The 24,047-nt window shown below is 43.2% G+C and overlaps 1 protein-coding gene across 13 annotated transcripts in view; it reads left to right on the top strand.

Annotated features, from left to right (window-relative positions):
* Nucleotides 1-24,047, top strand: part of MCF2L2 (MCF.2 cell line derived transforming sequence-like 2) — a 209,650-nt gene that overhangs the window by 85,676 nt on the left and 99,927 nt on the right. For 11 of the 13 annotated variants that reach the window (XR_012494951.1, XR_012494952.1, XR_012494953.1 and 8 more), the window contains 6 exons: nucleotides 2,593-2,717; nucleotides 3,331-3,445; nucleotides 3,882-4,001; nucleotides 12,277-12,468; nucleotides 14,871-15,062; nucleotides 21,380-21,557. Coding sequence is in view for 10 of the 13 variants with exons in the window: in XM_074328532.1 (XP_074184633.1) it covers nucleotides 2,593-2,717; nucleotides 3,331-3,445; nucleotides 3,882-4,001; nucleotides 12,277-12,468; nucleotides 14,871-15,062; nucleotides 21,380-21,557 (922 nt within the window). In the remaining 3 variants the exon portion in view is untranslated. The remainder of the gene's footprint in view (nucleotides 1-2,592; nucleotides 2,718-3,330; nucleotides 3,446-3,881; nucleotides 4,002-12,276; nucleotides 12,469-14,870; nucleotides 15,063-21,379; nucleotides 21,558-24,047) is intronic. The other 2 variants (XM_019735804.2, XM_074328544.1) reach the window with 1 other exon arrangement.

Genomic DNA, 24,047 nt, shown 5'->3' with positions numbered 1-24,047 from the left:
AGCTTTGCTGGGTAGAGTAATCTTGGTAGTATGTCCTTGCTTTTCATCACTGAATATCTTGTCACTCCCTTCTGGCCTGAAAAGTTTCTGTTGAGAAATTAGCTGACAGTCTTATGGGAGTTCTCTTGTTGGTAACTAACTGCTTTTCTCTTGCTGCTTATAAGATTCTTTCTTTGTCTTTAACCTTTGGCATTTTAATTATGATGTGTCTTGGTGTGGGCCTGTTTGGGTTCATCCTCTTTGGGACTCTGCACTTCCTGGGCTTGTATATTTATTTCCCTTGTTGGGTTAGGGAAATCTTCCTTCATTATTTCTTCAAATAGGTTTTCAATTAATTGCTTTCTCTCTTCTCCTTCTGGTGCCCCTATGATGCAAATGTTAGTATGCTTGCTGTATTCCCAGAGGCCCCTTAAACTATCCTCATTGTTTTCTCTTCTTTTTATCTTTTTTTTGGTTCTGTTTGGGTATTTTCTGCTACCTTATCTTCTAAATTGCTTATTCAATCCTCTGCTTCATCTAATCTACTGTTGATTTCCTCTAATGTGTTCTTCATTTCAGTTACTGTATTCTTTATTTCCGACTGGTTCTTTTTTATGTTTTCTATCTCTATTTTTATGTTTCCTTCCTCTTTGTTCTGCCTGAGATCATTGAGCGTCCTTATAATCTGAGTTTTGAACTCTGCACCTGGTAGGTTGCTTGTATCCATTTTGTTTAGTTCTTTTTCTGGAGTTTTGTTCTGTTCTTTCATTTGGGACATGCTTCTTTATCTCCCAATTTTGGCTGCCTCTCTGTGTTTGTTTCTGTATATTAGGTAGAACTGCTACCAGTCTTAGTAGAGTGGCTTTATGTAGTAGGTGTCCTGTGAGGCCCAGTGGCACAGTCTCCCTGGTCATCAGAGTTGGGTGCTCCAGGTAGGTTGTGTGTGCCCTCCTATTGCAGTTGAGCCTTGGTTTCTGTTTGCACATCATTTGGAGGGATTGACCCTTGGGCTGATTGGTTGTGGGGACTGGCCGTGACGACAGTGGAGGAGCTGTGGTGCAGAGGCTGACCCTATACAACAGAATTCACTTTAGCAGGGCTCTGGTGCCTGCCCAGCCTGCCCTTTGGCTATGCTGTCCTTGGAGGTTGCTGGGTAATACTCTGGCTCGGTCTGAAGCTGACCACTGGGCATGCCAGCCTGGGGGTCTCCTTGGAGAGGCCCTGCCACAGGACAAGTTCAGCCATAGTCTGTGCCCTGCCCAAGGACACCTGGCATGAGCCATAAAGCAATCCACAGATGGCCACCACCTGAGCTGGTCTTGAAGGTGCCTTGAGAGGCCAAACCACAAACTGAGGCCAGCTGTGTCTAGTGCCAGGCTTGGGGCTGCTCGGCAAGATGTACAAGACACACCAAAGTGAGGTGCTCCTTGTTTGGGTATTGTGAACCTTTGAGAGATTTTAGGAAAGTCTGCAGCATGAGCCAAGGAAGGTCATTTGTATGAATAAGCTATTGGAAAGGGCCTCTGGTGCCCAAAAGTTGGGTGGGGCAGGGTCTCGGAATCACCAGGGCAGGGTGAATGAATGGTCTTAGACAGGTTCATGGAGATTCACATATTGTATATGGCAGCCACCTGTGTCTGCATGCTGGGAGAGGGCAGGCTCAACAAAGGAACAATATCTTCTTCCAGCTCCTCCATCCAGGAGAAAGCTTCCCCTCCAGACCTCACTCTGAAGCTGGACAACTCAGTTCCTACCCATATATCTCTGGCATCTTATGAGCTGCTGCCCCAGTGCTGGGGCTTAGAGCAAGTGAGTCCATCAGCGAGTATGTTCATGTGCAGACCCTTTAAGAGGATCATCTGGGATGTAGCCATCTTCCCTCTCACTCAGCCACAATCTGTGCTGGTTTTCACAGCCAGATGGGGACTTCTCTCCCAGCACCAGAACCCTGGGCTGGGAAGCCTGATGTGGGGCTGGGACCCTTTGCTCCTCTAGGGGGTCCTCTGCAGCCGAGATGTCCCTTCCAATTTTTAATGGTCACATGTTTGTGTGGGACCAGCTCATTTTGCATCTCTGCCCCTCCTACCAGTATCGAAGTGGCCTCTTCTGTATGTCCTTAGTTGTAGGGCTTTGGTTCAGCTAGACTTCTGGTGATTCTGAATGATGGTTCTGTAGTTTAGTTGTAATTTTGATATTGTTGTGAGAGGAGGTAATTTACTCCACCATCTTGACCAGAAACCCCAATATCTGTCATTTTCTTATTTCTGGTCACTATCTTGGATTAGGACCAGCTTTTATTAACTAATTTTGCTTTTAATTTACAACAGCAGCTTAAGATACACACAAAATTTAACAGTTGTTGCTTTTGGAGAGGGAAAGTAGATGGGCTGGGGACAAAAGACTTTCTTATTCCAATATATGCCCTTTTGTATATTTTGAATTTTGTATCATGTGAGATACAAAAGTTAACTAATTTTATAAAGCTGCAGCTTGACTTTTTATAGCATTTAAATTCCTAAATGAAAGATATCTACCATTCACCTTACCCCAAATCTACCAAGAATTTTCTTTCATTAATTCCTTATAAGAGAGACTGTATTTTCCTTTCTCTAGGAAGAGCTGAAATTACTTGAAAAGCAAGGGGCCACATTGTTGTCATGCATTCAAGAACCAGCAACCAAAAATTCCACCAGTAAGCTCAATCCCAATGAACTTGAGAATGTAGCTACCATGGAAAGGTGAGTGAAGGTGGAATATGCTTTTTTTTTTTTTTTTAGGAGAGAACAGCACTAGATGATCTGAAACAACCAAGGACAGAATAGAACAGCAACTATTGGGTCTTGGTAGGGTCAAGAAAGGATAATATTAGAAACAACAAAGGAAAATAGATGGTACTCATCTGGCATTCAGCTACAGAGATGTTTTTATGAGAAAGCCATTCCCTTCTCTTTTGAGATGGTGTCATCCCAGGATTTCAAGGGAGATGGAAGTATTGGTTGAGTTTCATTTCCAAATAACAGTTTGGCTGGGTGCTGTGCTTTGCACACTTGTCAAAGAAAAGAAACGAAGGTAAGGTTACCAGGGGTATGTTTTAAAGCACAGCAGCAGCAGCTGAAGTGAAGTTTCTGCCTAGCACTGAGGGTGTCCTGATTGAAAACAGAAAATATGAGAACCAGCTGAACCGTGAGAAAGTCCTAGGTAACAAAGACTTTCACAATAAAGCCATTGCCACAATTTATAACAGTGACTCAAAACATAGATGTTACATAGATGTTATCTCCATAAGCCTATACAGACTCCTGTGGAAATGAATATTAACAACAATGTCACTTTCTCATTCTTTCTTGACAGGTTACTAGGTCAATTGGATGAAACCGAAAAAGCCTTTAGTCAGTTTTGGTCCAAGCATCACCTGAAGCTTAACCAATGCCTACAACTACAGCACTTTGAGTACAACTTTTGTGAGGTGTTATTTTCTTGTTTAATAGAACTTCCTTTTATGGTTCAGTGAGTTACAGGTCTCTTTTCCACCTTGAACTCTGGGCGTCCCTCCTCTTCCTAATCCAGCCCTGTCCTTAAATCCTTCTTCCTCACAGACATTCTCTTGTCACTTTTTTCAGTGGGGTAGCAATGTTCTAGAATCCCATTTTCCTGTTGGCATATGTGGTATTTGGATAATGGTTTCTCTTCCTTCTTGATTGATAATCTGTTGGATATAGGTTTAATATTCCATCTACAAGTGTCTCAGCACCCACCCTCCCCCAACTTACTCTAAAAGCCAATGAGCTGTAATATATATACATTTGTCCTGAATCGTTTTTGGGTTTTCAAGTATAGCAAACCTCTACCTCCAGATGGGTGTTCATTGGCTTATTTCTGGACTATTCTAATGTGTCTTATAGGTTAAGCTTGCCCTGGACAACTTGTTGGCAGAGCAAGCAGAGTTTACAGACATTGGAGACAGTGTGATGTGTGTGGAACAACTTCTTAAGGAACACAAAAAACTGGAAGAAAAAGGCCAGGTTTGTTGTTTGTTTGTTTTTTTGTTTTTTTGGTGTTTTGTGGACTGGGAAGGTCGTTGCTGTGGACAGTGACAGATCATGGCCATTCATTGTCGGAAGGTTGCCAAAGGACATAGGAATGCCCAAACCCTGCCCTTTCAGTCACCCCAGGTCCCTAAGGTGATGTGCACATTACGAATGATGAGGAAGAATGCCTGCAGTGCAGAGTTCTGTGAAGGCTTCCAGAGCACCTGGTTGAGGCTGGAGGTTCAGGTGAGATGAGAGGCCTGGGTGGCCCTGCCCCCTGTCGGGGTGGCAGCCCAGTGGAGGAGCAGCAGGGGGGAAATCCACAATGGCCACATTACCCCCTAGGCTGGATGTAGAGTCAGGGGATGGAGGTTGGTTAAGGACAGGAAACCAGAAAAAACACACACACCAAAAAACCAGTTTTATAGCAAGCATGATGGTCAAAAGGGGGAAACAGGTCCTCATTAGTTCTGTTGGCAATACAGAGTTGGCAATGCTTTTGCCGTTCTCATGCCCCAAGAGTTGTAAATATCAAATTTGTCAAAGAACGCATGTTTCACAATTCTCATGCCAGCATTACAGAGTTTTCCAGATCTGCACACAGGTCAGCACTTAGGATGGATTCTGTTCTAAGTCCTTATAAATGTTGCTTTATTACCAGTTAAGAAAGCCCAGTCATCTTTTTCCAGAGAAGTTTCTTTGTGCTTTTCTTTAGGTTCTTTATGTGTTTGTCTCTTGGGGACCAAGTACTCTACGGTTAGCCTTTCCTTCTGAGCTAATCTAGAGAGAGGCACGTTTCCTAAATAGTAACTTTTTTAGTACTAGAGGTTTGCTTTTCAATGTGTGATCCTCTGGTTAGTAACATAGGTGTTATCTGAGTGAGAACTTGTTAGAAATACAAACTTTCTGGCCCCACCTCAGAATCTATATTTTAATAAGATCCTCAGGTGATTGACGTGCACATTATAGTTAGAGACATATTCCCCTAAAGAATAGTAACAAATGTAAACTACGGCCATTCTGGCTCTAACATCTGTCAGCTGTGCATTCTAAGCTGGAGGTGTTTCTGCACACGCGTGAACACAAGGACCCTACCTGTCCATGGCCAATCACTCAGGAGTCCCATCCTTCCCTAGGGAGCATTGCTGCTGATATCAGTGATCACTGACAGCGAAACACTCTGGTACTGAAGGCACACGTCATCAGAAATGTTTGTCAGATAATGAAAAAATGGAATGTATCGGATATGTCTTACGTTCTCCAAGGTAGTCCCAATTGTATGTAATTTTAGTTTTTTTCAAAAGAACTCCTTATTAAATGCAGATACCATGTATTTTTACTTACATGCGTTCATATATTAGAAAAAAATGCCTCATCAAGCTCAGTGTCTTTATTTTTTGTTTTTGGTGTGTGTGTGTGTGTGTATATATATATATATATATATTATATATATATATATATATATATATATATATATATATATAGAGAGAGAGAGAGAGAGAGAGAGAGAGAGAGAGTATACACTTTCCTTTAAGAAAGGAAGAAACTGTATTAAAATTACACTGGTGGTAACCACTTTGAGTACCTCTTATAATTGCAGAAGTCAAATATGATTTGCATTAGTTTTGTTATCAGTATATATTGAGTATTACAATTTTAATACAGGTTTTTTCCTTAAAATGTGCACACACTTTTTGGCAATATATAATAGATATAGATATATATCCTACTGACCTACCAGGAAGGCATTCATTTATCACCAGGCATTCCTTGCCCTGGTTTCATGGATATGGTGGCAAACCAGACAGTCAAGACTCTGCTCTCGTGGAGCTTACACTCTACTAGGGAGAGATAGATAAGTAAAAAGTAATCAAATAAATACTAATATCAGGTAGTGACAAGTGATATGAATAAAATGACAGCGTATCGTAGAAAGTGATGGGGAGTGCTACATCAGCCAGGAGAGTCAGGAAAGTCCTCTCTAGGAAGCTGACTTTTGATCTGAGATCTGCATCGCCATACAAAAATTTGGGGACTAGCACTCAAGGCAGAGAAGCTGCAAATGACAGGTCTTGAGGCAGGAATGAGGTTGATGAGTTCGAGGAATATAGCTGGAGCACAGGGAGCCATGTAGGAACAAGGTGGGAGCAACGGCCGTGAGGACTGGATTTTATCCTCAGTGGATGGGAAGCCATTGGAGCTGTGTTTTAAATAGTGGGCTGGATCTGCCTGACTGCACATCACATTCTCTCTTCTGCTTGCCTCTCTGGGTTTGTGACCCATGGCATATACTTTAAAGATTGCTAACTGAAGCTAGGGGCTCAACCTGCGATCATGGGACATAGGAATACTCTGTGAACCCATGGCCCACCTTTCATGGGCAAAGTTCCTGAACCAGCGGGACTAATCACTGCAGATGACCCGCAGAGCCCAGGCAGGTTCCTTCTACCCATCCTGTGCCTTGCTTACCCTGTTTTTTTACTTATTTTCTAAAGGATACAGTAGACCTATTCCTCTGCCTTTGGCTGAACTGAGCAAAGCTATCCTATCATAACTAGGACCTTTTAAACATTGTCTTCGCTCATATTTCTAAGAGGCATTGTTTCTTCCGATGATCAGGGCTTGGCTAGTCTTTCCCTTTGTCCTGTAAAGTGTTAAAGGAACAAGGTGATGTCTGGCTAGAATCCACCAAAACTTGCTTAGGGTTTGTCCTTCTCTCTGCACTCAGGTGTCTGACATAGCCACACACTGCTTTCTGGTTTGTTGCTGACTTCCTTATTCTGTGCAGTGATATAATCGTTGTGGGTAAACCCTGAGCCACTTCACTAACCAGATTTCTGTTGAATGATAATTGAGCCTATTCTTTTATCTTATTCTAGTTTGAGAGTTTAGCATCTGCTGAGTGCTCATTTCTAATTCTGGGAAACAGTGGTTTCAGCCTCCACTTTTACTTCTAAAAGCAGAATTGCTGCAGGATTTTTGGCTGTAAAGCATGCTAGGGCCTTCGGTGAGGAGTCAGCAAGGAACAGACCAGGACAGGGCAGGGAGAACCAACCCGATTTGAGCCTTGACCTCTTCCCTCAAGGCCAGGGGCCAGCAGTTAGACTACTATGTCCCAAAGGCATGGAACCCAGGTCATTAACCTCCCAAGGCCATAATCTAACTAGAGTGGCATGGCTTTTTTTTTTTAAGTGAAAATTTTCCAACACACGCAGAAGTAGATTGACTGGTAATGAACTCCCATGTAGCTGTTGCTCAGTTTCAGTAGCCATTAACTTCCTGCCTCTCTTGTTTCACCAGGCCCACTTCCCCATACATATATTCCATCCTTTGCCATTATCTGTGGGTCCATTCTGGACTCCCTGATATAGCAGCATCACTGTTTCTCACCATTTTCTTCCACAGTACACACGCTCATCTTTCATCTGTCATAGCAGTAGAGTCCTTGGGAAAAAATAAGCTGTTATTACAATAAAGATTTTTGAATTATGTTGTAATTTGACTATCCAGCCTCTGGAATTTTTAGCATCTGAAAGGCTTGTGATTAGAGCACCAGATTTCAGCCATTTCTTTCTCACTATATTTTTTTCACATAGGTTTTATTGATTATTTATCACGAGCAGAAACTGTATAGACTGAAAAGTAAGCTGTGGTTTGGAGATTTTACAGTCAAGTTCTTTGAAGGATTTGGTAGAAGTGGTTGTGCAACCATCATTCATAGCACATGTGCGGAGGCCAAGTGTCTGGAAGGTGACAAGAGGCAGGCTTTGGAGTCAGACATAACTGGATTCAAATCTCGGCTCTAACAGCTACCAGCTGTGTGATGCTAGCCAAGTTTCTTAGCGTCTCTGAACTTATCCCCTCATCGGTAAAATGGGTAATAATACTTTCTACCCCACAGCGTTCCTGTGAAGATGAAATCAGTTAGAGGTGCAGTAAGGACTTAGTGAGTGTATGGAACATAGTAGATGGTCAGAACTCAGAAGCTATTATTATCCCTTCATTTCAGTAGAGCGGTCTTCCAGCCATCCAGTCATGGCTCCCAAGTTATATTTATGGATCTTTCCCCAAGATCCATTTGGATCTGTTACATCTTTCCTCTAACATCTCAAATGTTTTAGGAAGTTTTAAAAGGTGAGATGCCACATGCCAAGTGAAGGGCAAGCTGTGATCGCCATAGAGCACTTAGGAAATATCCTGTGGTCAAGTTCCTTGGACCCAGAAAACCTGTGCTATTCTTAATAAATTCGGCAGCCAGCTGGACTTACAAAAAAACAAAAAAACAAAAAAAAGAGCCTACAGATACTTCCTTGTCAAGTTTTCATGAGTCTTTATTTGACTAAAGTCAGATAGGTTTGACCAATCCAGGGAGGTCTCTAAGCTTAGGCAGAACAAATGCAGCCATTTCTCTCTGTGTGAGGTGGTCAGAGTCAGGTTCTAGAGCCAGACGGCCTGAGATCGAAGCCTCGTTCTTCTCTTCCCTACCTGGGGTTACCTTGAGCCGTTGTGCCTTCACTCCTCTTTTGTAAAACATCACCGCTATTAAAGGGTGTGCTGTGAAGAGTAAAAGAAACAATCGGTGTAAGCGTTCACAATAGGGCCTGGCGTATAGTAAGCTCTCGTGGTGTTAGCTGTGGTCATCGTGGTGTTAGCTGTGGTCATTAACATCTCAGAGGTAGTGGGGTCAATTCTGTGCTGCACCACGTCTCCGAGATTCAACTGCAGTGGCTGCGCTGTTCTCGTCAATGTCTTACTCATTCTGCATTCATTCTGCAAATACTAACTGATCTCCTACCATGCCAAGCACCGTTCTAAGTTCTGAGGACACAGCAAAGAGCAACACAGTTAAAAACCACAGCCTGAGGAATTAGCATTCTAACTTCCTTTCAGGCACGGTGACCAGTGCGTCTGGGCCTTTGCTGTTCAGAGCGAGCGCACTGGGTTTTTATCCCTGAGTTCTTTTAAACAGCCACTGCTTGATTTGTGTCACTTTATTCCCATATCATTACTCCTTTTTGTTTTGCACAACAATCCTTTGTTCTTAAGTACCTAATTTGTGCTATGTACTGCTTTAAGTTGAATAAGAGCTAGTGTATGCCTGCAAGGGTCAGTGACATAGTGAGCGTGGTAGATAAGTGAGCACAATACAGTGAAGTATTTGGGGAGTGTTTGGGGAGCACAGAGGAGGGGCATCAGAATGAATGATGGAGTTAGAGAAAGTGTCCTGGAGAAGAACTCTGAAGGCTGATTTAGAGTTAGCTCCAGAGGAGTGCGGGCATCAGGAGGTGGGGGTGGAGAGGTGGGGGCAAGGATGATGATGGAAGGATGGGGCGCTGTTGCGACAGAGAGAGCGAGTAGACAAGGCGTGGAGGCCTGAACCACAAATGGGTCACTCGTCTGTTTACAGCAGAGGAGGGGTGAGAGAAGTGGAGGCAGAGGAGCCTGATAAGGAAAGGCTTTCTGTGCACTGCTCGGGAGTTTGAACTTTCTCCTGAGGAACTTTCTCCTGAGGAACTTTCTCCTGAGGAACTTTCTCCTGAGGAACTTTCGCCTGAGGAACTTTCTCCTGAGGACTGCAGGCAGACACGCAAGGACTTGGAGCTTGGGAGAGATGTGGGCACGATACGCTTCGTAATGAAATTGCTACTTCCTCAGCAATGTGGAGCGTGATTTAGAGGACGGCCTGAGGGAGTGCAAAGAGGCCAGCTGTCCCAGTCAGAAAGCATGAAGGCCTGAAGGGACAGGGACAAGGAAATGATGGGGAAGGGCTCGGAATTCAAAAGGTATTAAGAAGGAGGCGGGCTCTGCAGGGCTTGGTGAATGACTGGCTGGGCTGGGGCAGGGGTTTTGAGATGGTTGAAATCACGAACCACTGTAACTTAAGCAAGGGGCAGGTTGTCATCACCTCGAGTCATCGTGACGCCTTGTCTTGCTATAAAAAGGTGAAGCCGGGGCAGGTGTGAGGTGCTGGATGCTCAGTGTGGTCAGAGAGGTACATGGGAACTTCCTGCTCCTGGAGACTTTGGGGAATGTGTCAGTCATCTGTGTGACTCACAGGTCCATGTGGTTTCACACAATTCTAGCCAGATGACCTCATCATCTGATGCATTGGTCCATCCATCCATCCATCCATTTTGTTGATCAAATATTTATGCGATGCTTACTAAGCGCTCTCATGGATCTTACATATTGGTGGGAGTGAGCAGAGGAAGGAAAAATCATACGTTAAAGTAAACAACAATACTTTCAGGTGGGGATAAGTGCTGCTAGAAAATGAAAGCAAAGTGAGGGAGAAGGCCTGGGTGGGTGGTTGTGGGGAGAGGCTTTAGATACAGCAGTCTGAGCAGGTCCTGCCGGGAGGTGAATGAGACCTTAGACCTGAATAGTCCTGGGAGGAGCATCCTGGGGAAGTGATGAGACAGGAGCTGGTTGGGTTGCCTGCCTTGTTTAAGCCCCGTCTTTCACCTGGACGACTGCCCCTTACCTGGTCTCCTGCACTGCCTCTTCTCTGTCATTCTCAACACCACAGCTGCAGCAGTTGTTTTAGGAATGAGATCCTCTCCTCAGAACCCCCCAGTGCTTCCCATGTCACAGAGCAAATGCCAAAGTGATCACAATGGCAGCAAGACCCTACCCGGTCCCATCCTCTCTTTCCCCTCCGATTGCATATCCTACTCCTGTCCTGCTTACTCCACTGCTCCAGCCACAGTGGCTTCCTCCTGCTACCTGAACACATGCCCCCATGTCAAACATGCCCCCCAACCTCTCGGCCAAATACTGCTTGGCTTGTCTCTCACTTCAGGTCTTGGCTCCTGTGTCAAGTGTTCCCAGGACACACCTAGGTGTGAAGATTTGCTAGGAGGACTCATAGAACTCAGCATATAATTATACTCATGGTTATGCTGTATTATAGCAAAAGGATACCAAGCAAAATCAGCAAAGAGAAAGGCTCATGGGGCGAACCCTGGAGGAAACCAGGCACAAGCTTCCGAGCGTCCTCTCCCTGTGGACTCCCTGCAATGCACTTAATCCCTCCCGCAGAGCATGCTGACCGGGAAGCTCATTAGGGGCTCAGTGCTCAGAGTTTTTACTGGGAGCTGGTCACGTAAGTAGCCTCTGCCTGGCGTATACCAGAATTCCAGACTCCTGGAAAGGAAGCAGGTCTTTAGCATAAAGCATATTGTAAGCCATTCTCCATGGGGCTGGTAGGAGCCCTCCTGACAGCCCTAAATGGCACTCAAGGGCCGACCTTACAAGCAGGTCTTTCTTGGGACAGTCGTCTCAGGCCTGCAGTGTTAACCCTTCTGTACAGCTCAGACAGCACCTTCTCAGTGAGCCCATTCTCTCACCGTCCTATTTCAAATAACAACTGCTCCACCAGCACTCCCTGCGCTCTCTTCCCTATTTAATTTTTCTCCGTGGCACTCATCACTGTCCGAGATATTATATAATCTACGTGTTTCATTGTTTATTCCCTGTGTCTCCCGTTAAAATGTATGCTTCATGAAGGCAGGGAGTTTTGTCTGCTATTTTTTTTTTTACCACCAAACCCTGAGCACCTGGAGCATACATGGCAACCTGCAATACTATGTTATAAAGGAACTGAAAACAGGAAAACATGGCCCATGTAGTTAGAACAAAGCAAGCCATGAAGAGAGGGAGGAGATACGTTTGCTGAGCAGATGAGGTCAAAGCAGATTGGATTCTTTGTGGGTCACAGGAAGGGGTTTAGACAAACACATTTCTTAAGTCTCACAACTCGTGCAAACCACATCTTTATCAGTTTTCGACTTCAGCTCATCCCCACTCTCCTCCGGGCCACGTGTCTGTCCTTCTTCCTTTTTCATTAGTGGACAGGGAAGTTCAGAGTTTCTTATTCTACGCAGTGTAACACTTTATGCTCTTCTGCCCTTGAACTTAGCACAGCTGTAATAATTTCATTATTTGTATAATTTATTCAGTATCTGAGTTCTCCATTAGACTCAAAATTCCCTGGCTTGTTAACACTAGCTCCTCAGTGCTTACCCCAGAGCTCAACAAACATCTGAGGGACTGACTCGCTCTTCTTCAGAGTGCAGATGACCCAGGGCGAGGCTAGACTTCTTAGGACAGGAAGAGCTTTCCCAGGGCGCCCAGCCCCAGACTCTCAGCCTAAGACCTGAATCAGGTCCCTTAGCCTCCCTCTAGGACTGGAGCACACAGTGCCAGGCAAATATCAGCTTCTTGTGACCTGGCATCTGATGCGTGGCTGTGCATGTTCACTCTGCAGGAGTCCTTGGCAAAAGCCCAGCTGCTTGCAATGACAGGGGACCGGCTCACCCAAAGCCACCACTATGCAGTGGCCTCCGTCAGACCCAAGTGTGTGGAGCTCAGGCACCTCTGCGATGACTTCATCAATGAAAACAAGAGAAAATATGACATCTTAAGAAAATCTTTGGAGTTGCACAGACAGCTGGACAAGGTGAGGAGAGCAAAGCTGCAACCATGACGTTTGCAAAATTCTGTCAAGTATCATACTTGCCTTCCCTCCCCCACATGGTAAAGATGCTGAGATGATAACGAACTTCATGTGAAACCATGCTCAAGAGGTGTTAAAACCTGTGCAGATTCTAGGTCATAGAGGGTATTGAAGGTCTAAGGTGCCTCAGCCACCCTACCATATCCTGTTAGAATGAACTACAACCCATTTCCCTCCATGTGGACCCTGACGTAAAGAGTGTGTTTTGGCCTGGCCCTGTGGGACAGTTCTTGATTCTTCTTCAGGCATACAGAGAACCAAGCACTATATTTGCAAAGTGCTTCTCTTCATACGTACATCAGATTATGAATCCTTTTGGAGAAGCTTCAGTAATAATGACCATTATACACACCTACCATGTACTGAGCACTTACTATGTTCCTACAAGGAGCATAATTATGTCATCTAGGTAATCGTCAAGACAAGCTATGAGGAAGGTATTAACGACCTCATTTTGCAGAGGCAGAAACTGATACTCAGCGGGGTTAGGTCAATGGGTCGCAACGTTTAGTGCATGGGAACCGCCTGGTGAGCTTGCTGTACTGCAGATTCCCTGATGTACCATTGTGGGCACTCAGAGTCAGTAAGTCTGGGATGATGCCCAGGAATCAGTATCTTCATCAAATGCCCAGGTGACGTTGGTGCAGGTGTACAGGGACAATGCTGAGAAACCCTGGGATAAGTGATTGCCCAAGACAGCATGTGGGGCAAATAGGGGCTCACAGACCTGAAGTCAAGACTGCCAAATTCCAAACCCCCGGCTCCTTAGATGGGACAGTAACACTGTGTGAAGAGGGCTCACAGGAGGGGGTGCAGCCCCTAGCACTCGGCAGTGATCTCGAGGGCAAGTGTGCCCCGTTAGCAGGGACACTGACTTCTGGAGGCTTCCCTGTCAGCTACTCCCGGGCAGCATGTGGCTCATGGCCAGGAGTCAGCTTGCTCCATTCTTCACAGCTCTTTCTCTCTGATGGCTGGGGGCACCCGCCCAGGCTTTTTATCACGTCCCGTTGCCAAAAGGCTTTTAATGTCAATGAAATACAGCTGTTCCACATGTTCCGCAGAAGGACCTGGCATGCAGCCTGCTCTGTGAGCTCTTTGCAGGATCAACGACTGTTTTCCTCACTCCATTTCTGCTCCCGAGATAATAGCCTAACACTGAGATGGGGTGTGTGTGTGTGTGTGTGTGTGTGTGTGTGTGTGTGTGTGTGTGTGTGTGTCTGGGAGAGCAACTAGCTGCTGTGATTCTGTAGAAGAGTGTGTGCTGTTAATCTAGGCATGATGTTTCAAGAGAAAGTGTTCACAGTATATGTCGAAGCATGCTTTCATATTATTTTGAAAATCTAAAAATGTAGAAAAGAGGGTTTTAAAAGTTACTCATGGACACCTGCACGGGGCTCCCCTCCTCGTCCCCACACAGCGGCAATCATTGATTGTTAAATGTCTTTATTGTTTTCTGTTATTCCAAAAGTAGTACACATTCCGTGTAGGTAATTTAGGGGGAAATGAAGACAAATGTAAGTGGCCTATAATTTCCCACTTAGCGATAACTCCTTTGGGGCGCTCATTCCCTTAGGGTCTTTTTCTCCCCTATATATTTATTTTACATAGCTCTTCAGGTCCCCCGGTAAATGGAAATGCAGACGTATGTGCACTGGCAGCTGCTTTTCAGATAAATATTCAGGCAGCACAAGGGCCTCTGTATGTCTATTTACATCTTTTAAAAATTGAACTATTAGAATTTATCACCTATCTGATTTCATCCTAGCATTCTGGAAAGTCTGAGTGTTGCTGTTCTGCGTTTCAGAGCTTTGCATTCTTAGATGCTTCCCCGGGAAAGACAAATGACAATAAATGGAAATATGGGCAGAGGAAAATGGTGTTTCTGTTGAAAGGGCAGTCTCTCCCCCAGGAAAGCGTGTAGGGGCCAGATCTAATGCCTCATCAATCACCCTGTGCTTTTGTAACCAATTAGGATGCAAGACAAGTGGCCTAGAAGGTCCACCTGAAAACTCATTGGTTACATTTCTATACAGTTGGACCAAACTTAGAAATACTTAACTCTCTCCTCCTGGAGGTGTAGCAATTACTGTCAGCAGAAAAGAGAAGAATGTTTACCTGATTCATTTTACTGACTTGATGACGTCCCTGAGAAGTAGACACATGTAAAATTGGTTTCGGTTTGTCCACCTCACAGTTGTACTGGCAGTGGTTAGACCTCTAACTTGATGCTGTACCACATTGTCTCAGAATCCTTGTAGATCCAGATGAGCTCAGACTGCCTGAGGATTGAGGTGGCTGAGTTGTGGTCAGGCTAACTGCATAGGCACTGTGTTTCTTTTCCAAAGGTCAGCCAGTGGTGTGAAGCAGGAATCTACCTCTTGGCTTCCCAAGCTGTAGATAATTGCCAGTCGCGAGAGGGGGTTGATGTTGCCTTGAATGACATCGAGGCATTCCTGGACACAGCCAAGGAGTACCAGTTGCCCAGCCCCGAGGAATTTCACAACCAGTTTGAGTTCATGCTCACCCTCGAAGTGAAGGTAATGTTATTGGGTAATTTTGATCCTGTGATTGAGAAGGACGTGTGTGGGGGGGGGCTTTGCCTATTGCCTCAGAGAATCCAGATAGGATGTACTGAGCAGGTTAACCACTTCTTGAACCCTCAGGTGGCCTCTCAAACTCCTGGCAAACTGACCTTTCATGGTCTGATTAAAATATCACCTTCAGTTGTTCATTTCTCTACAAATCTTTATGAGCATCTCTGGTGTGTCATGTACTGTGCTGAGGTCACAACGATGAACAGAAATAGACGTGGTTCCATTCCTCATGGAACTTACAATTTAGTGGGAGAGGCTGATATCAATGTCAGACATGAAGTGCAAAAATGTGTCCCAAGCTGAGGTAAGTGCTCTGGAATTCGGATTCGGGATCCTACTGAGCATGTGACAAAGAAATTTGACCTGGGCTGGGGGCCATTTGAACCAAGGTGTGGAGAATGAGTAGATAAGATGGCGGATCCTTTCCAGACAGAAGGAATAGCATGGGCAGAGGCCAGAAGGCTGGAGTGAGCCTGACACAAATGTAGAACCCAAGGGTCAGGGTGTCTGGAGTGTAGAGAGCAAGTGAAGAGTTTTTGGGGTGAGATTAGAGCGTTGGGGCTTTGTGGGCCATATTAAGGAGTTTGGCCTTTATTTAAGAGCAGGAAGAAGCCACTGCAAAACTGAAGCAAGGCAATAACTTGACTAGATTTGCATTTTGAGGGGAGCGTGCTTCTGTGAAGCCAGTGGAGTTATACGTATAGCACACCTTCCTCTGAAAGCTACATCACCTTGTATGCGCCTCTGATGTAGCAGCTTCGTTACCTCTTTTGAGTCGTGGACGCTTTTGAGAATCTGATTCACTTACATTTAGGGTCTACACACTCAAAGTGGTGAAAGATACTTTATACAAAGATATGGGCAGGATTTGAGGGAAACCAACAGGGATGGTGAAGCACCTTGGGGCTAGCAAGAAACAGGGAACAGTCACCACTTCTAATCCTGAAAGACAAAAGGGACCCAGGAAGTGCTACACCTGTGAGTAAGGGCTGTGGCTCTGGGAAAAGGAATGCAACCACTGGTGCAGAAATATATACCCCTACTTTTCTCTTTCCTTCTCTCGGATTTCCTGATGGTGCTTCCCATTGGTCAAAGCCAATTAAAAGCCCACAGGCATGAGAACCCATCTGACAAAGTCTGTACAGGTCAGCTTCCTAAGACACAGAACAGAGTAGAAAAGGTGTAGTGAGTGGGGCATGGGGCGGGCAATGGAATATTCAGCATATATAGATTTGTATAATTGATTTTAGGGGACACCCTGAATTCTATCCATGGACCCAGGCTAAGAGCCTTTTGTCTAATATGACACATACCACACTGTTTTCCAGTCATTGATTTTTAGTGTCAGTCTTGCTTATTACACTGGGAGCGCCTACAGGGGAGGAGCCTCGTCCATCTCTGTGTCCCTGTGCCTAGCCTGTGCCTTGTGTCCAATCCATGCTTGTTGAACAAGTGGGCAGACAGGTGGCAGAGTGGGCTGAATGCAGCATGGGCAGTGTGCAATTTACCTTAGTGATCTTTCCCTGACTCCTCCCAGTGAGTTTTGGTGGGAAGGTGCGATCTAGAAAAGGGGTGGGGAGTGGGTTTGGCAGACCACCTTCCCCCAACACAAGGACCTTCTACTTCCCTGCAGAGGGGACGAAGAGAAGGCCCCATCTAGTGTAGGTACTACATTGTGGGCCCAGTATCAGGAGCCCCAGGTCAAATGCCTAAAGCAGAACAGTCTCACCCAGCTCCAGCTCCATTTGCTGTTCAAGTAAATGTATCAGCTGGGGAGACTGGTGGCTGCAGCTGCAGTTACAGCCAAATTCAGAAAACTTCCTCACCACCCACCAGAAAATGAGTAACACTTAACAAGCCACTTCTGAGAAACAGGTAGAAACATGGGGGAAGGAAAGGATTAAAACAAAACTAATTAAAAAAAAAAAAAAATCCTATATGTAAAACAGACCAAAATATCCCCAAAGCCCATCTAGTCTTCTTTTGATTTGAGGTAAAATTCTATCTTATAAAGTTAAATATCCTGTTGTGTCAGAGAAAGTTTTGTCCACTGAGGGCTAATGACTTTGTTGTTAAAACTGGTACTGGATAGATACATATATACATACATACAATCATACATACATACAGATTTCAAAACATATATATATATATACAGGTTGGCATAGACACATGTACCTCCTCACTCGGATGGTAGAGAGAGCCTAGAGGCAATGAGACCCCCAGTATCAGTGAGCACAATTAACACCCAGATCTTGGTTTCTAATACCATTCTCCAATCAGTCCAGGCTCCTTGGAAAAATGACTGATTCTAGGACTGGGGCAGGAAATATACAAGATGATCCTAGAGCATCTTGCAGTGCCAGGAAGTAAGGAGCTGCTAGAAACAAAACAAACCACAAAGATGGGGCACAGGAGGCAAATGATAGCGCTCCCTGTGGCCAATGCTGGAACAGTTTGAGCAACAAAATCAGTAACGGAGGATTGATTACAACTCAAAGTATAAAATAGATATCCATGAATCTATACTGATATAAATAAATGGTGGAATACATAAATAAATAAATGCGGGAGAGGAAACTTATCTCACATGCAAAACAATTCCAAATTATGTAGATGTTTTGCCATCGGGGAGATGGAGCCAAACTTCCCGTCCGTAAGTGGGCTGCCCATAGTGACTTCCTTCCCAAGAGTACGAGCGAGAAGGGAGAAATAAAAGGATGACTTTACAACAGAGAAAAGAAACACATACTACCTCAGCCAGGTGACCAAGGTCAACATCAACAGTATTAAGTCATGCAGATAGTACATACCCTTGATACGCTGTGATGAAAATAGCACTTTACTTCCGTGGTCTTCCCTCAAAAAAACTGTAACTTCAGTCTAATCATGAGAAAAACATCAGGTAAATATCAACTGAGGGACATTCTACAAAATATCTGACCAATAAATAATCCTGAAAAGAGTCAAGGTCATCAAAAACCAGGACAAGCTGAGAAACTGTCACAGCTAAGAGGAGCTAAAGACGACAACTAAATGTAATATGGTGTCCTGGATGGAACCCTGGGGAAGAAAGGCACACTGGGTAAAAACTAAGGAAACCTAAGTAAAGTATGTACTTTATTTAATGGTAATAATAATTTATTTTAATAATAAAAATAATGTATCAATATTGATTCATTAATTATAACAAATGTACCATAGTAATGTAAGCTGTTAGTAGGGAAACCTGGGTGTGGTATATATGAAAACGCTCTGTACTATTTTGCAATTTTTCTGTAAATCTAAAACTATTCTAAAAAATAAAATTTGTTTCTGAAAAAAACTGGTACTCTGTCTAAAAGATTGAATCTGTTACATTTAAGACATAATGATTATCAAAGCGACATCAGCCCTTAAACGGTTGACCCTGCAGCAGCCACTCTGTCTCTGAGGCTTGTCAAGGCTTTTCCCTAATCCATGGCAACTGTGCTGACCCTTAGGGCTGCTGTTTTGATTTTTCTCCCTCATTCTCTTTCACCACCCAGTCTAGAGAATGAAACCATCTCAGTAGCAAATAGCAAAATTCAACTGTTCAAATATTTATTGGGTAGCCACTTTGTGCTTTATTCTGTGGTTACAATAATGAAAACCACAGTCCCTGCAATCAAGATGCTAGCAGTAGTGGGAGGCAAACATGTCCCCAGGGATGCTCCTTGGTCGGAGAGCATATAAAATGGAGGGATGGTGGGACACAGGGGAAGCAATAGTCAGGGTCAAGTATGAAGAGACCAGTGACGCAGAATAAGAAGTGGGGTGCCACTGCAGGGCTTTTAAGCAGGTAAGTTCCAGGATCAGATTTACATTTTAGAAAGATTATTCTGATTGTGGTATGAAGAATGGATTTGCAAGTAAAAAGAGGAAAGAGGAAAAGGGGGAATGCGGTTCTTCATCTTGTACCAACCTCCCCCTGGTCTGAGCTTAAGAATTCAGGGTCTCTTCTGACTGCCTCACCATTTCCAGGGTTAACTCTAGGATTCTGGGTTAGAAGCAATAGGGCAAAGGTGATTTGAGTCCTGTCCAGTCCAAATGATGAGCTGTTGGTCTCTAGCGTGTGGCACTTACCTCACCCTGGGGCTACACACTATACGTCACTAATTTGACAATCATTCATTCAGTCATATTTCTTATCTTTGTGCCACAGTAAACACCCACATCTCAATTTCCTCAAGCTTATGACTGGGCCAGACAGGGCAGGGTAGTAGTGGCTGGTCACCAAGTCTTATAACCATCCCCCGAGAAATACAAGCTAGCATTGCCATCACCCTGATGTAAGGGAATTTGTTTTTTTGGGGGGGACTTGGACTCAGAGCTGTGTTATCAGAACCTCTGATGCACTGTATAACTGAACTTCCTGAGGCCAGAGGCACATTCTCTAAGGAGACCCTTTAAACACAGACCCTAAATGTGATCTAGACTAGGGGCTCAGCAACCTGTAGCCTGTGAGCCCAAACTGCTTGCTTATGTACTTAAAGTGTTATCCAAACATAGTTGCACTCATTCATGTGTAATTTATTATCTACGACTGCTTTTATGCTGCAATAGCAGAGACCAGATGGTCTGCAAATCCTGAAAGATTTATTGTTTGGTCCTTACAGAAAAAGATTGCCAACCCCTGGTGTAGACCCACACTGTCCACTAGAAATAAAATGCAAGTCGCATAGGTAAGCTAGTAAGATTTTCTAGCAGCCACATTTTAAAAAGTGAAACAAGTGAAATCAATTTTAATGTTTTATTTAACCTATGTCCAAAATATCATTTCAACATATAATTGATATAAAAAAGATGATTAATGAGATATTGTATGTTCTTTTTTCATGCTGCGTCTTTAACATCCAGTGTATGTTTTACCCTGACAGCACAGTTCAGTTCAGACCAGCCACGTTTCAGGTGCTCAATAGCCTCGTGTAGCTAGTGCTTCCGGTATGGACAGTGCAGGTCTGCGCTCAGACCCTCCAAAGCCTCAGATCTTGGAGCAGACGGCAGCTTTGATGGGACTCTCAGGCTGTAGAGGAACAGTTTTCCATAGCTGACACTCCAGTCTGCCTCAGGGTATTGGCTTTCCCTCAGAAGATGGCCCCGCATAAGAAAAGATAAATTTACTTTTCCATTTGCAAAATGTGGCCCCTTCCCTGGGTGTGTGCTGAGCCTGTACTTTCAAAATTAGGCGTCCTCAGAACACCCTGCGTGGCTTATGGTGGTTCGGCTCTCCTAAGTCTGGGTCCTTTCTTTGATGGTTAAAATCACGCACAAGGTCAAATATACGGTGATGGGAGGAGAACTGACTCTGGGTGGTGAATACATAATGTGAGATATAGATGATGTATTACAGAATTGTACACCTGAAATCTATGTAACTTTACTGACAATTGTCACCCCAATAAACTTTAATTTTAAAACACATCATGCATAAGACGGATGTCAGAGTCAAGCCTGACAAAGAAGAGGCTTCCTACTTCCCTTGACCCACCAGAGCTACAGGGATGTCATGCTGGAAGCGTGGGCAGAAGAAACATATTCAACTGAATTCAGGCCTTGGTGAAACTCAGACATCTAGTCTTGATTCTTATTCTCTGGAACCTCTTCCTTAGAACATATAGTCAGGTATGGGAAAATCTGTGAGTTTCATCTCTCCCCTGGTATTTCTTCAGTTTATTTCTTTCCTACTTATATATAGAGAAGAAATCACACAGAATAAATGTGTATCCTTTTTATTACCGGTGCTTGTGGTTACCTTGATTCTGCTTCAGAATTTAGCCAACTCTTTCCCCCAGAACACTTAAACTCTTTTCTCCATCAGAGCCTTTATTCAGGGTACATTTCTTATTTTTAAATTCTCCTGTTTTATACATTAGCCTAAGGCCTTTCATCCATGGCCAGTGGCATCCTTTCCTGCAGTTAATGGACGTGGCTTAGTGAACATGCACCCACTCCATACAGATGTACCGAGCACTACGCTGTGTGAGGCAGTGCCCCCAACACTGGGCATACATTAGTGAAAATGATACAACCATTGCCACTCAAGAGAGAGATGCAGACTCTTAGAAGCACAATTCCGGTGCAACGTGGGACATGTGCTGACTTGTATATGGGTACCGAGAGAAAGCTCACCTGAGGGAGGTTGGGGGTGGAGGGAGGGAGAAGATGCTTGGAAGGGAATGTGTCATATCCTCAGGCTCAGTGCCGAGTGATCTGCTCATGATTTGCTTTTGTTCCTACAGGCCAAAGCTCAGAAAGTCCTGCACAAGCTGGGTGATGTACAGGAAATATTTCACAAGAGGCAAATGAGTCTGATGAAACTGGCAGCCAGACAGACTCGTCCAGTGCAACCTGTGGCCCCCCATCCTGAATCCTCCCCAAAATGGGTGTCACCAAAAACCAGCCAGCCCTCTGCCTTGGGTAGGTTATTTGAGGAAGGAAGCCTATGGCGTTATGTTTCATCAGTACCCATGAAGCTGGAGATTGTCATTATTTAAAATGCATAATGATTGTTGTTTTGACAGACGTTGTTTAAAACAAACTACACATATGAAATAGTACAGGCATTGAAGACTTACAAAGCTCTGTAAAACTGAGTGCCTAGATGCAAGGAGAAGCTCACAGTCTAGCAGAGGAATAATATAAATGCACAAATAACATTAGCATAAAATAGACTCCAGTAAGGACCTTTAAAAAAAGTCCCACCAGATTCTAAGCAATGGAGTGGTAAAGGTGATTCTTTGAAAAGATTAATGAAAAGATTTAAAAACTAGATAAGTCCTTACACAAATGCCACATGGCCTTGACTACTATAGTTTATTACTAAGCCTTGAGATCAGTTAGTGTAGGTCTTCCAACTTTGTTCTTTTTCAACATTGTTTTGGCTGTTTTAGATCCTTTTCATTTCTATATAAATTTTAGAATCACCTTGTGATTTCTGCTAGGATTATGATTGAGATTGCACTGAATATATGGATCAATTTGGAAGAACTGTTATTGTACCAATATTAAGTCTTCTAATTCATAAATATTATTGACTCTCCATCTAGTTCGGTCCTCTTTAATTTCTCTTGGCAATATACCAGTTTTCAGTGTAAAGGTCTTAGGGATTTTATGTTTGCTTTTTTTTTTAACCCTACAGTAAACAGAATTACCATATATAACTCTCAATCAGAATATATTTTTGTATAGAAATACAATCATGTCATTTGTGAGTAGGGACAATTTTAGTTCTATTTCAATCTTTATGTTTTTATTTCCCTTGCCTTATTCTAATGGCTGAGATGTCCAGTACCATGTTGAATGAAGTAGTGAGAGAGAACATCCCTGTCTTGTCCTAATGTTAAAAGAAAGAGTTCACGGTTCACCTTGAAGTATGATGTTAGTAACTTTTTCACAGATGGCTTTTATCAGATTGAGGACATTCCCTTCTATTCCTAGTCTGATGAGAGTTTTCAACATGAACGATTGTTGAATTTTTCAGATGTTCTTTTTAGTGCTGTATATTGAGGAGATCATATGGTTTTCTCCTTTTTTCATTAATATCGTGGATTATAACGATTTACTGTCAAATGTTAAAACAATCATACATTCTTGGGATAAACTGCTGTTGGACATGATATATGTGTTATTTGTTGCTTTGTGTATTTTGAAACTCCGTTATTAAGTACATGCATATTCATAATTGTTTTATCTTCCAGAAATACTGGCCCTTCTATAATTATGAAATGTCTCTTCTCCCCTCCTTATTTTTAGTAAAACTCTTTGTCTTAAAATTAATACAGCCATTCCACCTTTCTTATGCTTAGTGCTTGCATGATATACTTTTTCCATTTTTCTATTTCTGTTTTTGTTTTCAAAGTATATTTCTTGTAGGCCCCATGTAGTTGGGTCTTACCTTTTTAAAACATTCTGTTAACCTCTGTCTTGTAATCGGAGTGTTTAGTTCATTTACAGATGATGTAATTATTGACAGAGTTAGATTTAGAGCTACCATTTTGTTATTTGTTGTCTATTTGTCTCATTTATTTTTATTCTTCTGTTTTTCCTTTCCTGCCTTCTTCTGGGTTAGCAAATGGATTACATGTTCTGTTTTAATTTCTCTGTCATCTTTTTAATATACATACCTCTTTGCATTTTCCCCCCAGATGTTTCTCCTAGGGATTATCATAATGCAACCTTGATTTATCACAATCTACTTTGAGTTAATATTGTAGCACTTCATGTAAACTACAGGAAATTTGCAACAGTATGGTTCTACACACCCCTGACCCATCCTCTGTGCTATTCTTATCATAAATATTGCATCTACATATGTTAAATCATCCAGTACTGTGTTATAATTTTTGCTTTAAATAATCACATCTTTTAAAGAAATTAAGAGAAAGGAATAGAAAACACATGCATTATTTTATATTTATCCTTCTATTCACTGTTTCCGGTGTTCTTTTGTTCTTTATTGTAGATCTGAATTACCATCTTCAAGCTGAAAAATTTCCTTGCTGTGCAACAAATTCTTTCAGTTGTCATTCATCTGAAAATTAAGGGGTTTTTGGTAATTCTCCATTTAGTACCATTTACAATCCCGTCTCTTATCATATATTCCACTTTTTAGAAGTAAGCCTTGATAACAGTTTAGTGCATTTCTTTCCTGAATTTTTCTATGTATACTCTCAACACACACATACATGCACACTCCAACAGACACAGTTGCACACATAGAGAAATCCTTTTTGGGTGGCTGGAAACAAGACTTGGTTCTCCTGACCTCTCCTCTAGGGCTCTTACCCAAGACTAAATAATGTTCAATTCTATGACTTTGCCTTTCTTTTAAGGGATATATGTTTGTTACAAGTAAACAAAACAGGAATGATGGACTGTTTCTTGGCTTTTCAAACACACAATTTCATA

Source organism: Rhinolophus sinicus, linkage group LG01 (assembly GCF_036562045.2).
Source record: "Rhinolophus sinicus isolate RSC01 linkage group LG01, ASM3656204v1, whole genome shotgun sequence".
Lineage (NCBI taxonomy): Eukaryota > Metazoa > Chordata > Mammalia > Chiroptera > Rhinolophidae > Rhinolophus > Rhinolophus sinicus.
Note: the sequence above shows the minus strand (reverse complement) of the source record. Positions and strands in the feature narration are given on the sequence as shown.